We start from the raw sequence: 14498 nt of genomic DNA on the forward strand, positions 1-14498 counted from the left end.
ACCAACCTGTGATAAATGCTCGTGGAGGACATACACCATACTGAAGCTCTCCAACTGTGATAAAAATCCACCCTGGAGGACTGTTATCACTTTGTTTTCGCCCCTATTTGAACATATCCGTGTGTGTTCTGAAAATGAACGCGAATCCATCGACGTTCTTTTGTATTCTTCAACGGTTTAGTGGAGCATGGCATAGTTCAAAAACATGATCCCCTAACATTTTTGAACTGTGTATTATTATTAATTTTATTATTAATAATACGTCCCAATAACTACTTTTACACTTTTCGGAGACGCTGAGGTACCGGAATTTAGTCGCTCAGAAGTTCTTTTACGTGCCAGTAAATCTACCGACACGAGGGTGCCGTATTTGAGCACCTTCAAATGCCATCGGACTGACGGCGAATTTTAAAGTATCCAAGTTCTTTGAGCTTCTCAGTCGTGGGTTTGCCGCAGTGTGGCGGGTGCGCGCTTGAGACACCTCTGCAAGCTCAATTTGAAGCACATGGAGTGCAGTTCATCAGGGGGGCTCTGCGCTTTGCTTCCAGCTGTCGGCCTGTTGCGGAGAACCACTGCCGCACGCAGTCTTGTAGCATCTTCCGTATTGTGCTATTCAAAACGTGACGAGAGTGTGGGTGTTGCGCTCTAAGAGAAGTGACAAATGCCAATTTTCGTCAAGAGGATTATGAACGAGGTTTGAGAAATGAACTACTCGGATTACCGCACAGAAAAATCTTGCGGGCAAATGTTGTTCCGTCTCTGTCCATTGCAAATTGGCATGGCGATGAAGCTTCGTGTTCACCACTAGCCCCGTCCGCAGCCAAACAGCAGAGCAGCTAGGCCTATCTGTCTACTACTTTTCATACAATATTTAATAATATTCAATAAATACAATATTTAATAAATCGTAATAAATTTGACCAGCTACGTGGAAGTATGAATAAACTGATTCTGTTGTGCTACGGTATACTGGCTAGGGTAGCTGACTTTCGCTTAGAAGGCTTGGGTTCGATTCCTGGTACTGGAACAATGTATTGAATCTTTTCACTTTGTTCTGTTGTTTGCCAGCAGAACGTTTTATGTGAGAAAGCCGAGTTGCGACAGTATTTTAACTTACAACTGTTCATACACTTGGAACGTTAAGTAGTTAGGCGTATTTAACTTAACTATCGTAGTTTATATGCTTAAAACGTGATCGCTCATAAAGGTTTATCTTCATTTTACAGATTTCCAGTGACAGAGATTTGCGTCTTGAAGTTAGGAGCGTGAAGAAGCAAGCGCGGTCAACATTAGAGACTTTGTCACCAAAGAAAGGAAAGTTGACCAGCCAACTAGCACTGAATCGCTTCAAAATGAGGAGATTTTAAAACTCTGTAAGCGGGTGGATATTTTGGAAGATGAAACGCGATTTTAAAACGAAGGGAGGCTGCTCTAAAGAAGCTCAAGGGAGCTTGGTATCTAGTCTCAAAAGGACGACAACAACCGCCTCCGCCCGAAAGTGGAGTAGAGTGCACACAGAGAGGAAGTAGTTAGGATTCTGTCCAAATGTTTTACGCCAGGGCAGATTCGATATCTTCTGGCAGGCAATAAACGAGTGAAATCGCTTTCCAGAAACTTGTGACATGGGGGCAAAACTGCCAAAGTGTGGAAGGAACTAAACGCACACAAGGACAAGAGCTTGTTTGCCAATCCAGTGGATGATAAAAGGAAGGTGTGGGTGTTCTGTGATGTAGCCCACCTCTTGAAATTAGTGAGAAACCACTTTTTAGATGAAGGTTTGACGTTAGCTGATGGTTCAGAATTTCAGAAGAAGACAATAGAACACCTATTACAAACTCAAACAGGGACCATCATATTAGTGAGGTTCATCTGAGTGTAAAGGCAGATCCCGTCAGAATGTGAGAATGGCTGCGCACTTGTTTTCCAGGCACACAGCTCTGGTGTACTTTCAACAAGGACGCTGAAAGCAACTTCATCGAGCTAGTCAATGACACCTTCGACGTGTTGAATTTCAGGGCACCTAAAGATGAAAAGACTCCCCTTAGGAGTGGATACGGCTTGAACTTAAGGAGTCAGGGAAATACTCTGAAGCGCTTTCTGGAGGTGATTACACAAGTGAGAGTTGGTAAACGGAAAACTTTACTTCCGTTTCAGAACGGGTTCATAATATTTACAAACTCTCTCTTAGGACTTTCTGAAGACATGGAACATGAAAATATGCCTTATATTTTAACCGCCAGATTAAACCAAGACTGGTTGGGAATTTTTTTCACGTGTCCGTGGCCTAGGAGTTTTTTATAGCAATCCGTCCCCTTTTGAAGTTCGTAACAGAATTCGACTTCTATTACTCACAATGAGTGATGAAATCTCTCTCCTGTACAGTGTCAGTGAAAGCTGAAAATAATTCACCGCCGAGTGATACGGGTATTTTTGTCCTGATGCTGATAATGAGGAAGATTTCTTGAGCTTCGTAAGCACTGAACTACGTATAGATGTTTTTGAGGGGCCGTTGACACCTGTACCCGTAGATGAACAGTAAGAAACGTTGGAGTTGTTAAGGATGGACTTCGAAACTGAAGACGTAAACCAGGATTTACTTGGTATTCAAATGTCGCTCTGTTGATGACAGCTTGGGGGATAAATGTTTGCCTTGCCACAGGAAGTTCCTCACGACTGGTTAATGAGGTCTTACTCGTCCAACCGAAGAATGGTATCTGTACCTCAACCCCGCGCCTTAGCAAACGCTATCTATCGAACAACTTTTGAAACAGCTAATGCATGAAGTTGGGACATTACGCAGAAGATGTCACGACTGAGTAATGTGGTATTTTAAAGTTTCCTAAACTGATTGGAATTATTTGTTTTGTTTTGGTGTACATCGAGAAGTTTGAACTTTTCTCCATAGATGTCTCTACAAAATACTGGTGCAAGGTGGAATAATTAGTGATTGGAAGAAGTTTTGTGTTTATAGGTTTTCTCAACAGAATTGACTTTCATTTATTTTGGTACTTCAAGGTTTGCAACACTTCCTTCTCATCCCGCCAGCTTTTGAATCTGGCCAAAAACAATTTTCTGTAATTATTTTTCAGCCAATGACAGGCTTTTTGTAGGCTTTCGGTTTATGCAATAAAATGAGAGGGTGTGTCCGGATTTAGCCCTCCTCTCGGGTATATAAGCTGAGTTACCTTGTCTTATTGATCGTCGGATTTCTGAGTGTGTGTGTTAAGACAGGAGGCGGGGTGCCGCATTCTTCGGCAGGCAGAACATCAGCCCAGGTAATGGCCACCAGTTTGCTATCTCCGCAGACTTACCTGAGGGGAAGGTTCTAATTTCTAACTATGTAACCATCCGTTTCCTAAGAATGTAAAGTACTTCTTCTCATTTAAAATTTCATAAAGACTTAGACTGTAAATCGGGGATACAGAGTGCGGTACCCTCTCGAGTTCCCCTTCACTTTATCTTGAGGTGACTACGATTTTGTAACTGTTTCTCTTTCTGTAAAGCATTACTTAACCTTTCTTTCCAATCACCTCAGTAGCTTGGGATTAGCCTCTGCATCATCGGGCCGCGAGCGCAAGTAAGAGCGCAAGTGTACGCCTCCGTACACTTTGAGTTTGGGCCAGTAATATGGGTACTAGACACCCCTGTATTAACTAAATTGTAAGTGGTAGGCTGTGCCTAGAGCGGCCAGAGATGTTGCCTTGTGTAGGCTGTAAGAAATTGGGAGCCAGTCTCCTTTCTTGAATTCGGAGAGCATGTGAACTCTTTTCTGATTTTAGTGTAATATTGAGTGGTGCCTTTGGAAGGCCATAAATTGTATTTCTGGAGCAATTTGCTCTGGAATTCTGTGTCTAATTAAACGCTACTTTGGCGACATTGTAAATTTGGGGCTTGAAGCCTAAGACTGTTAAATTCCCTATTTTGGGGTTTTCTATTCTGTTACCGGTATTAAGACTGTCATTGGTTTCTCTTCACTAAGTGAAACATGTTGTTAAAGCAATATAACATTTATTTAAAGTTTTAAATTAAGTTTTGATATCGTAGTTCAAGCCCACACCTTGTACACCCCGGAACAGTATCGAGAAGTTTGACAGTTTCTGACGGGATAAATGTGAAAGAGTAATGCGGACTTTGACTTCTATAATTAACTGAAACTTGACGAGAACATTGTATCGCTGTACTGAAACATTTCAGAACGTGCAGTCTGTCCATTTCACTATTTTTGACTTGATAATTTTCTTGTGGATGTGTTTCTCTGGCTTTGGTGCGGAACCAGAGCCGACACTACTCTTCTCAAGGTGGATCATCACTTCCCACTGTTAAAAGTTTGGCTTTAGAGTTCTCCTTCTTCGAACATCTCCAACCAAGTCCACCAGTAGAATTCAGTCTCGTGTAATGTCGGAATGCGTAGGAATGTCTGACCCCTTTACACTGTTTTCCATCTTCAGTATCGCTGTGGTAAAATTCAAACAGCACTGTTTTTACTCTCTCGACACTAGATTCGCCGCCAGCTAGAAGCTAGCCTGACGCACCTGTTTGTCTACCTGAAGGGCCGGCGGGGTAGGGGATTAGTGGACACTCCCTCGGCCTTTTTTGAAATGCGGGGTTCGTGCCCGTCCTTACCAGGGTGATGTGTGCTACCAGGGGGAATACCTGTCAACAACCGCAGATAGATATCGGAATCCTCCGCAAGTTGGTAACGGGCCAACGATGTCCCAAATGATGCGTGTTAGGTTCACGAATGTCAGGCTTACCAGCGTGGCTGAACATAATTAATTATCTACAAGAAGCAAGCCAGTTCCCTTAATAGAGGATCGTTTGCTTCCTCTTAAAACAATAATCACCACCACCACCACCACAATCAGAACTTACAAGTCAGAGAAGAACAACATGAGTATTCATGACATAGGGAATGTTAGTATTTTGGTTTAGAAGTCAGTTCACTTCCATTACTGTGCACATGGTACAATACTGGTTTTCTAAATAAGTTGGCGGGACAACATTCCGACATCTCGGTGTCTTGGTAGGACTAAAAACCAAAATCTGAATATGAAAAAAGAAGAATAAGAAGTGCTTCAATTTCGTCCTGTGAAGATATTCCTTAACGTACCAGTGGAGCTCCTGACATGGGTCTGACATTTAAAGAACTTCTAAACGTCATCACTTTGACCATTTATTATTATTATTATTATTATTATTATTATTATTATTATTATTATTATTATTATTATTAACAAATACATCGCAATTGGGAAATATCCGGGTGGCAATGACCATTTACAATAGAGTGATAATGAAGTAAAGTTAAAACCTAATTACCCAACAACAACAGCAGCAACAACAACAAGAGTACAACAAGCAATTCCATGGAAAGAAAATGTTACAAGAACTGCTACTAGTTTAACACTCTAAATCCAGCATCATCAAATACAAATTCACACATGACATAAGTATTTCCATAGAGGGCTTGATGTTGATATGGTGCTGTACCAACTTATGTAGTACTTTTTCCATTCTTTTGTCTTTAGAACAAAAAATTATACTAAATTTATACAGATTAAAATAAACTTCAACACAGACTCTGCATCTTTCTGCTTCTGATATATGATGGAGTGTCTGCTATGTTCCAGGTTCCGATTGTCTCGAGAAGAAATTTCTTCCCTGCTGCCCAAGATAGACACGACCAATACAAGGATCTCTTCGTTCTGTCCGCGCTTCCTGGAGCACACTCAGCCCTGTACCGTGACGCGGTACCGCCGGTATGATGGTACCTGCAATAACCTACAGCATCCTACGTGGGGTGCAGCTAAGGTCGCCTTCAGGAGACTGCTCCCGCCGAACTACGCTGACGGTACGGCACCGTACTACCTCTTGTATGCACTGTTTCAGTATCTAATAAGTCTCGTTGAGTTCCATCTAACGGGATGAGCAAAGTGTATGTTCTGTGTTGTAGGAGTGAGCGAGCCGCGCGCTGGTCGCAACGGGTTCCCGCTCCCCAACCCCCGCAGTGTCTCCGCCCATGTGCACAGAGATGGTGAGGCTCACGACCACGCCGTGACCTTCCTCTTCGTGGCCTGGGGTCAACTCCTGGACCACGACCTCACGTTCACCGCCGAGACCAAAGGTTTGTGTGTGTGTCTTCCTTCACTTGCGGTGCTATTTTGATGGGAGTACTCCTTCCTTTATTCCTGCATTCCTTCCTACGTTCCTTCCTTCCCTCCCTCCTTCCTTCTTCCTTCTCTCCTTCCTTCCTTCCTTCCTTCCTTCTTTCCCTCATTCTCTCCTTTCCTTTCTTCTTTTTCGTTCGTTCCTTCATTCATTCCTTCTTTCCCTGCTTCCTTTCTTCTTTTCTATCTACATTCTTTCCTCCCCTCCTTCCGTCCTACTTTCTTTCCGTCCTTCTTTCCTTCTCTCCTTCTTTCCTTTCTTTTCGCTTCCTTCTTCCCCTCCCTCCTTCCTTCCTTTCTTCCTTCCCTCTTCCTTCTTTCCTTTTTCCCTTTCTTCTTTCCCTTCTTCCCCTCCCTCCTTCCTTTCTTCCTTCCTTCCTTTCTTCCTTCCCTCTTCCTTCTTTCCTTTCTTTCCTTTTTCCCTTTCTTCTTTCCCTTCTTCCCTTCTTTCCTTTCTCTTCTTCCTTTTCCTTTTTTCTCTCCTTCCCCCTCCTTCCCTTCTCGCTTCCTTCTTTCCTTCCTTATTTTCTTGACTCCTTCCATCCTTATTTTCTTCCTCCTTTCCTTGTCTTCCTCCCTCATTTTTCATCTGCTTTTTTCTTTCCTTCTTCCCTCCTCTTATCCCTTTATTCTTTCTTCCTCTTATCCCTTCCATTCTTGCCACTCACTCATCCATCCATTTAAAATAGAGTTAGCTAACTGCACGGTACGCTGTAACATTGCATTCAGGAGGTGTTGGGTTCGAACCCCACAGTCAGCAACCCTGAAAATTGCTTTTCCTTCCCATGAAATTGCTGAAAATCTGGACTTGAGCTTACTCAAAAACGTACAGACTGTTGACCCAAAACGAGCAACAGTTCTTGAAGATGAATGGCAGCTGCTGCTCTTGTTGCACTGTGCTCAGAACTGTTGGCAAGAAACTTATCTGCCATCTGTGCAATTATATGAAATGTAAATATGCGTTGAAAATAATAATATGAATTGACACCTTAATGGTTCTTGCAGGCTGTGGATAACGCGTAAGTTCTCGCTTAATCATGTCCCATACATCCGGTGATCTTGCTGGCCAGGGCAGATTTTGTACACCCCGTAGAGAACGTTGCCTCGCAGCAGCTTGTCCTGCTCAACACGCACATCAGTAGCAGGGGGTCAATAACCTGTGCAGTGCAGCGGGCAACACCAACTGTGACCGCGAGTTAGACCTGGGAGTCTCCAGTCGGGCACAAGGGTAGCCGTGGTAGCCTGGCCAGAGGCACACGTGTTGCAAACAGATGGTTCCCAATGGTCCTTGGTGACATAGCAGGGGCAACATGTGGCGGGATTTCATCCCTGGATGATGTTCGATCGGCCACTACTGCTCACACAGTGCGTCTGTACTATAGTGTTGGCTACTGAATACATGATTCGAAGCAGTGTATCGATTCATTCAAGTGTCCGAGTGAATCGATTCAGAGGAACGGCGAGCTCACGGCACACGATTCAGCTTACTCCCAGCGGACAGTGCTGAGTGGCGCACTCACTGCACGTTGACGGGGAGCCGAGCTTCCCCCTGCAGCGAGACATACAGTGAGCCATGCTAGACTGAAAGAATCGTATGCTATAATGGACTCTCGAGCTCAGCTCATTTGAAAATAATACCCATTTGCATTCACTGTCCTCTTCTTACAGGAAGGTTTAAATAATAGATGGATTTATTTGCAATGTTAAAAAGGTAGTCACAACATAATTTTGAAGTAGCTGGTAAGTAGGTAGGCTATTAGGTTATACTATTTATTAGTTTAATGAATCTTAGTATTATAACTTAGTTGACATTTGACAATTAAACTCGACTCTAGCCTGCCCTATGACTATGATTCATGCTCATGGCCAATCAAAAGTACCTGTTTTATATCGAGAAGAACGGCTCAGTATTCTCTCAGTTCATATGCCACATCGTTGCACAATACTTCAATCATATGTGGACAGACGCAATAACAGTATGTTGAATCAGAAAACCAGTGAGCTACTGTACATCTCGGGTAGCCTATACAAAATATGACGATTTAAAAAAAAATCCTCAGCTGATAGAAAAATACATATTTTCAAAAATGACTGAGCGAGTTGTCGTGCAGTTAATATCGTGTGGCTATGCGCTTGCATTCGGGGGATGGTGGGTTCGAATCCCACCGTCGGCAGCCGTTAAGATGGTTTTTCCGTAGTTTCCCATTTTCATACCAGGAAATGCTGGAACTGTACCTTAATTCAGGCCATGGCTGCTACCTTCCTAACCTTTCCCACCCTGCGTCGCCGGAAACCTTCGACGTATTAGAGTGACTAGCATTTTTTCTAAGAAAGGAGTTCATAGTATGAAGACCAGATGGCAGCTGCGAGCACTGAATGCTGTTGCTGCTGTCTTACCAGCACGTACTACACAGATGCAGTAGGAGCGGTGACCAATGAGCCGTGATCGGATCACTGTATCGATTCAGTAAAATGAATCGAATGTCCCATCACTGCTGTACTACGCGGACGTCCGGAGCCTGATCTACGGGTGTGAGAATGTTCCAGAGTCCACTGCTGAAAGCAGAGACACGCCACCTGTTGTGCGCAACAACATGTGCAGCAATTGGTCGATATGCTTCGTGCGACCCCGTTCAAATGGTTGCAGGTTCAACAGGAGCACGTACTTGTCGGCGGGGCGTCAATGACCTCTAACTTCAGCACAGTTACTGTCTGCAGAGTCAAAACAGGTGGTGGTCGCACAGGCTTCTTGAACGCCATCTCATCGCCGATGAATCACTAACACAACAACCCTCAGTATACTCTGGTGCTTCTGAACACAACACTTGAGGATGGTGCACATGCATGATAGCGGCTGAATTTCATAAATTTAGGGGTTGTAACATGTCACAAGCTCGGCCATGAGAAGTTCGCTCAATCTGAACTAATTGCCAACTCCTGCGGCGTTCATGAATCTCGTAATGAACGCGTTTTGTATCACAACACTATACAGATATGTTCAACAGTAACTTCGTGGTGGTCTCACGTGATGACAGCCGAAAGACCTGAAATTTTACACGGAATGCGATCCCATTTGCAATGGTCGGAATTTGAACCGTTGACACCTTGGTAAGAAGTCATTGGTGGTGCCTTCAGCTAGTATATCCCACTGTATATAACACTGTATTATCATATTTTTTACAGATCCCAACACACGACAGGACCCTGACTGCTGCAGACCTCAAGGTCGCCGTCATCCGAACTGTCTGGCCGTGGAGCTACCACCAGACGACCGCTTCTACCGCCAGCACAAGCAGAGCTGCATGAACCTGCTGCGGTCCCTGGCGGGTGTCAGGGACGACTGTCGGCTCGGTGAGTCACACTCTTTCTTTCCGATCTAGCTTTCGTTCGGGAGATAGAATTCAAACACCGCTGTCAGGAACCCGGAAGATGGTTTTCCTTAGTTTCACACCAGACGAGATGTACCTTAATATAGACCACTGTGACTTACTTCCAAGTCATAGCCCTGCCTTACGCCGTCGCCGCCGTAACAGCTGTCCGTCTTTCTTTCTTTCTGCCGACCTTTTCATGTTAACAACATTCGTCCACCACACTACGAAAAACGTCAGAATAAGCAATTTCGTCAATTATGCCCAAAGTTGAAGAGCTCAATGCCCCAGCAGGTTTTCAATTGTAAATCTTGGGTAGTCACAAGAAACCAAAATACAAATTTCGTAAAATCACTTCCGGCCTGAATGCAGTTCCGGAAAAACGTCCTAAAATCGCTCGTTTTCTTCCCGATCCAAATCCTGGCCAAATTAACGTAATTATTTCTGTAATGTGCTCCTCGGTTTAGTATTCTCAGGCGTGTTTTATATTTTGAAGAATGTGCTCAACGAATGTAGTTATAAGGGCTTAACCGAAACTCGGTATTGGCTCACATTAGCGCTCGTAGTGGCAAACTGCTAATCTACTCGACCGGATAACGATGATTAAGAAAAGGCTTCCAGTTTTTAGGAATAAATAAAGAATATTTTCTCACATTTTATTATATTTTGTTTACCCAAAGTTCGTAGATCATAATCCCTAGGATGTTTTCAACAATGAGTTGCTTGCCTGAAGACCTACAACTGTGTATTTTTCCATACTGTGAATTTAGTACGTGAATCTCGGGCTGAGTGGCTCACACAGCTGAGGCGCTGACCTTCTGACCCCAACTTGGCAGGTTCGATCTTGGCTCAGTCCGGTGGTATTTGAAGGTGCTCAAATACGTTAGCCTCGTGTCAGTAGATTTAATGGCACGTACAAAATCTCCTGCGGAACAAACGTCGGGCAACTCGGCGTCTCCAAAAATGAAAAAAGTAGTTAGTGGAACGACAAGCCAATAACATTATTATTATTATTATTATTATTATTATTATTATTATTATTATTATTATTATTATTATTATTATTATTATTATTATTATTTTACCTTGAGTCAGTTTTCGATTCCAGGCTCGTGAACGGACTTTACCCAAGAGCAAAGAGGTAGGTGTTTGATACCAGAGACAGTCGACACGGACAAAAAATCCAAGCATTACGGTTAAAAGTGTCGTAACGCTGACCGATATGTGCAGACCATCTTCCCGAGGATCACTTGCCGAGGAAGGGTAAGGATCTTTATGGACGATGCGTTCAGCGTTACGACAGACCTATTTGTTGGCTTTCTTGACCGCGTCCACCACCTCTCATTCCAGATGGCTTCTATGTTGCTCTCACCAGGGTGATTTGTCCCCGTTCCAGTTCTTAGTTCAAAATTAAAATGCTTGAACTGCCCAGGAATTGAACCTAGGGACTCGAAGACTCAGGACTGACATTTTCAGTTCCTCATGTCACAGAAGGTGTTCCTGACTTCAGTTTTTACTCATTATGTCGGCAGGCTACAAACCTCAACGCGCGAGCGTCAGCAGCCATCCACTTGCAGTGCTGAATATCTCCACCCTAAAGTTTAACATTTGCAGGCACGTAAAAGAACTCCTATCGGATAATATTCCGGCACTTCCGCGTCTCCTAAACCCGTAGAAGTAGTTAGTGGCACGTAAAACCAATAACATTATTTCTAATAATAATTTACATGTAAGACGTGTGTAGTCACATAACTTGTTGCAAATAAATCATTATGGAGCCAGTTCATTCATTAACTGATTCATTCTTCGAAGACTGAACGCTGAAATGCATAATATTCTAGAGTGGAGGAGTCAAGTGTTGTGTCCAACTCCGGGATGGGAGGTCAGATTGGTTCGAAATGAAGAGGGGAGACCAGCGAGGAAGTTATCTTTCACCACCTCTCTGAAGTTTTAAAAGTGGTTAAGAGAAAGGATCCAACAACTAATGCCCTGGTATACTGTAGAATGAGATGGAATGGTTTTTACAACATTAGGTCTTAAAAGCAGCGAAAGCAAGACAGTTGGCTTGGAGACAAGGAGATGAATATTGTAGACAACGTTCGGTATCATCAACAGATTAGCAACAGAATACAGAAAGCTTCCACATTCTGTCACACTGTACTTCAAATACTTCATTTTCCTTAATTTCCAAGATTTACACGTGGTCTGGAAGCAGCAACTCTTACTGGATCAACAAAGAGTCGTCTTCAGGCAACAGAAATGAAGTTACTCCGTTCTTGCTTACCAAAAAGTGGAGATAAAATAAGGAATGTGGATAGGAGAAAACAGCTTGGATTGGAAAGAAGCTACAAGTGAAGAGACTGCAATGGTATTGTCACATGAAAATGATGGATCCCCACAGAACTCCTCGAGCATACTTTGACCGCAGTTAGACCTCATGATGTTAGGGAGAAGCAGATTTTCAAGGACCTTGAAATGAAAGGTGTAAAATGGCATCGCAAATATGAACAACATCTGTGCATGGACAGCACAAACTGGAGAAGGCCCTTACACAATCGCACTCGGCTTGCTGGAGCGAGGAGATGATGATGAAGATGATTTATGGTGCCTTTAATAATAATAATAATAATAATAATAATAATAATAATATAATACGTAGAAGAAGATAATAATAATAAGAAATATAATCGCATTAGGAGTGCTAACGTTTGCCAATAATTATATAAATATTGGACAGTTTCACTATAAGGATGTTTTCAACGTAGTATAACTGTCCAAGATAATAGCACGTGCTGAGTGAGACTTGGTAAGGACTACTTGAAGTGTTTATATATCAGTACTACTAAATGTGCATGTTGAAATCTAAAAAATCTCCAAACAACGCTTTTTAAAGAAAATGAGATGTCTTTCTAAATATTACTACAGTGCTGCCCTCGTTTAAAGGGAGCTGTATACAATTGCCATTCCAAGATGTAAGTTGAGAATTACTTGGTCTACGCGTGCCAGACAAAATAGTTCGAAGTGGAGGCAACAGTCTTTTGTTCTGAAATTCGAGACTTGTCAATACTTCAGTTGTCAAATCGCTTGCATTACTTGACAAGTCTTGGAAAGTCTTCAGACGTCTTCAAAGTGAATTAGAACATGTTCCAATTGATGAAAGAAGTGCCAAGTCTTTCACAGAACTGACCCATGAAATTAGAACGTTGACGGTGCACGCCATGCCGCTAGGCATGCTGGGAATCAAAACAACAAAATGGCTTGTTCATTCGTTCATTCATTCATTATTTATTCATCATAAACCTTTACAGTATCTGTGGAAGGCCAGGGGAAAAGGAGAAGCCCCCTGATCTTTGAAATCCTAAACTAAAACAGTCATATACCGGTACCCTATATACTGCACCCGTCCACCTCCCGAGTCCCAGACTAGCATTTATCTCAGGGGTGTCGGTTCATTATTTTAAGTCCACGAATATATAAATATAGAGGCATAATAGAACACGGGAATGAACGGAGCAATTAAAATTAAAATGTTGAAAGCTCGATTGTAAACTTGAATTTAAGGACTCCATGATAGGACTAGGAAGTTGCAGTTAACTTTAAAAAGGGTATCATCTAACTACAATAAAAAGATTATGAGAATGGTTTCCTTTGAAATAATTGCCAGAAGGAGCAGTTTATTACGCCATCCGACGTACGAAACTTTGATACATTTGGCAATGATATTTAACTTTCCACACATGTTACATAAACAAATCACTTGCTATACCGCAAGTGGTATCAATATGTTGCTGGGTTGCTTCTGAAAGAAATTACAAATGGAGTATAACTTACGGATCGATTCCACTTGAATCGAACCGTTGTTCAAGGATATAGCTTCCTTCTATCGGGAGCCCGAGCATAACCCATGTTACGGTCGGCTTCTCGATTTAACTAAGATGATGTACCCCGGCTATATATATTTTTCCGAGACCGGTACTCGGACTGGGTAATGTTTCTCGAGAATTACGAAAAATGGATTACACGGACAGTTACTATCTTACGATGTCCAGCTGATGCCATACCACTGAATCAGCATTTATATTTTATTTACACATGATCTGAGATGGTACAAAGTAGCCTACTGCCACAGATGAGATAACGAGAAGCGGTGGGAAATACCGTGCCGAAGACCTCCCCTCGCATCGCAAGCGTAGTAAACAAACACACTAGGTATTACTGTAACTCGTCCCGTGCGGAAACCGTATGATAACGAGGTAACAAATGACTATAATATTTATCATTCTTATTATTCAAACATACGAGTAGAGGGATGTTGTCACCAATTAATTAATTCACTATCGTCAGAATATTCATTCATCCCCGAAATTATCATCCTTGAAATTATCATTATTATTATTATTATTATTATTATTATTATTATTATTATTATTATTATTATTGTTATTATTATTATTCTCAACGGTTCCTGGCACTGTCACGTTTGATTAATATCATCATTATTATGCGGGTCGCAAACACAAATGGTTATTACTGTTATTATTATTATTACATCCCTCTTGTGATTATTATTATTATTATTATATCCCTCTTGTGATTATTATTATTATTATATCCCTCTTGTGATTATTATTATTATTATTATTATTATTATTATTATTATTATTATTATTATTTTGCTAGGGGCTTTACGTCGCACCGACACAGATAGGTCTTATGGCGACGATATTATTATTATTATTAATTGAATAGGTGACTCGAGATATTATCATTATTATTGAACCGGTCACTTCCGCCAAAATATATTAAGATATCGGTCGCAATTACAATTATTTCACTGATCAACTAACGACATCATTACTATTATTATTATGACAATTATTATTAATCTGACCGCGACGATTTGACATCGTCCTAACATTGTTACTATTATTATCGGTTGCATATTCTCATTTAGATTCCCGTT

General features: G+C 42.0%; 1 protein-coding gene across 2 annotated transcripts in view; it reads left to right on the plus strand.

Moving 5' to 3' along the window:
* LOC136858780 (peroxidase) overlaps positions 1–14498 on the plus strand; it is a 316626-nt gene that overhangs the window by 234373 nt on the left and 67755 nt on the right. For both annotated transcript variants that reach the window (XM_067138573.2, XM_068225696.1), the window contains exons 4-6: positions 5631–5851; positions 5954–6124; positions 9351–9518. In XM_067138573.2, the coding sequence (XP_066994674.2) occupies positions 5631–5851; positions 5954–6124; positions 9351–9518 (560 nt within the window). The remainder of the gene's footprint in view (positions 1–5630; positions 5852–5953; positions 6125–9350; positions 9519–14498) is intronic.

Source organism: Anabrus simplex, chromosome 1 (genome assembly GCF_040414725.1).
Source record: "Anabrus simplex isolate iqAnaSimp1 chromosome 1, ASM4041472v1, whole genome shotgun sequence".
Lineage (NCBI taxonomy): Eukaryota > Metazoa > Arthropoda > Insecta > Orthoptera > Tettigoniidae > Anabrus > Anabrus simplex.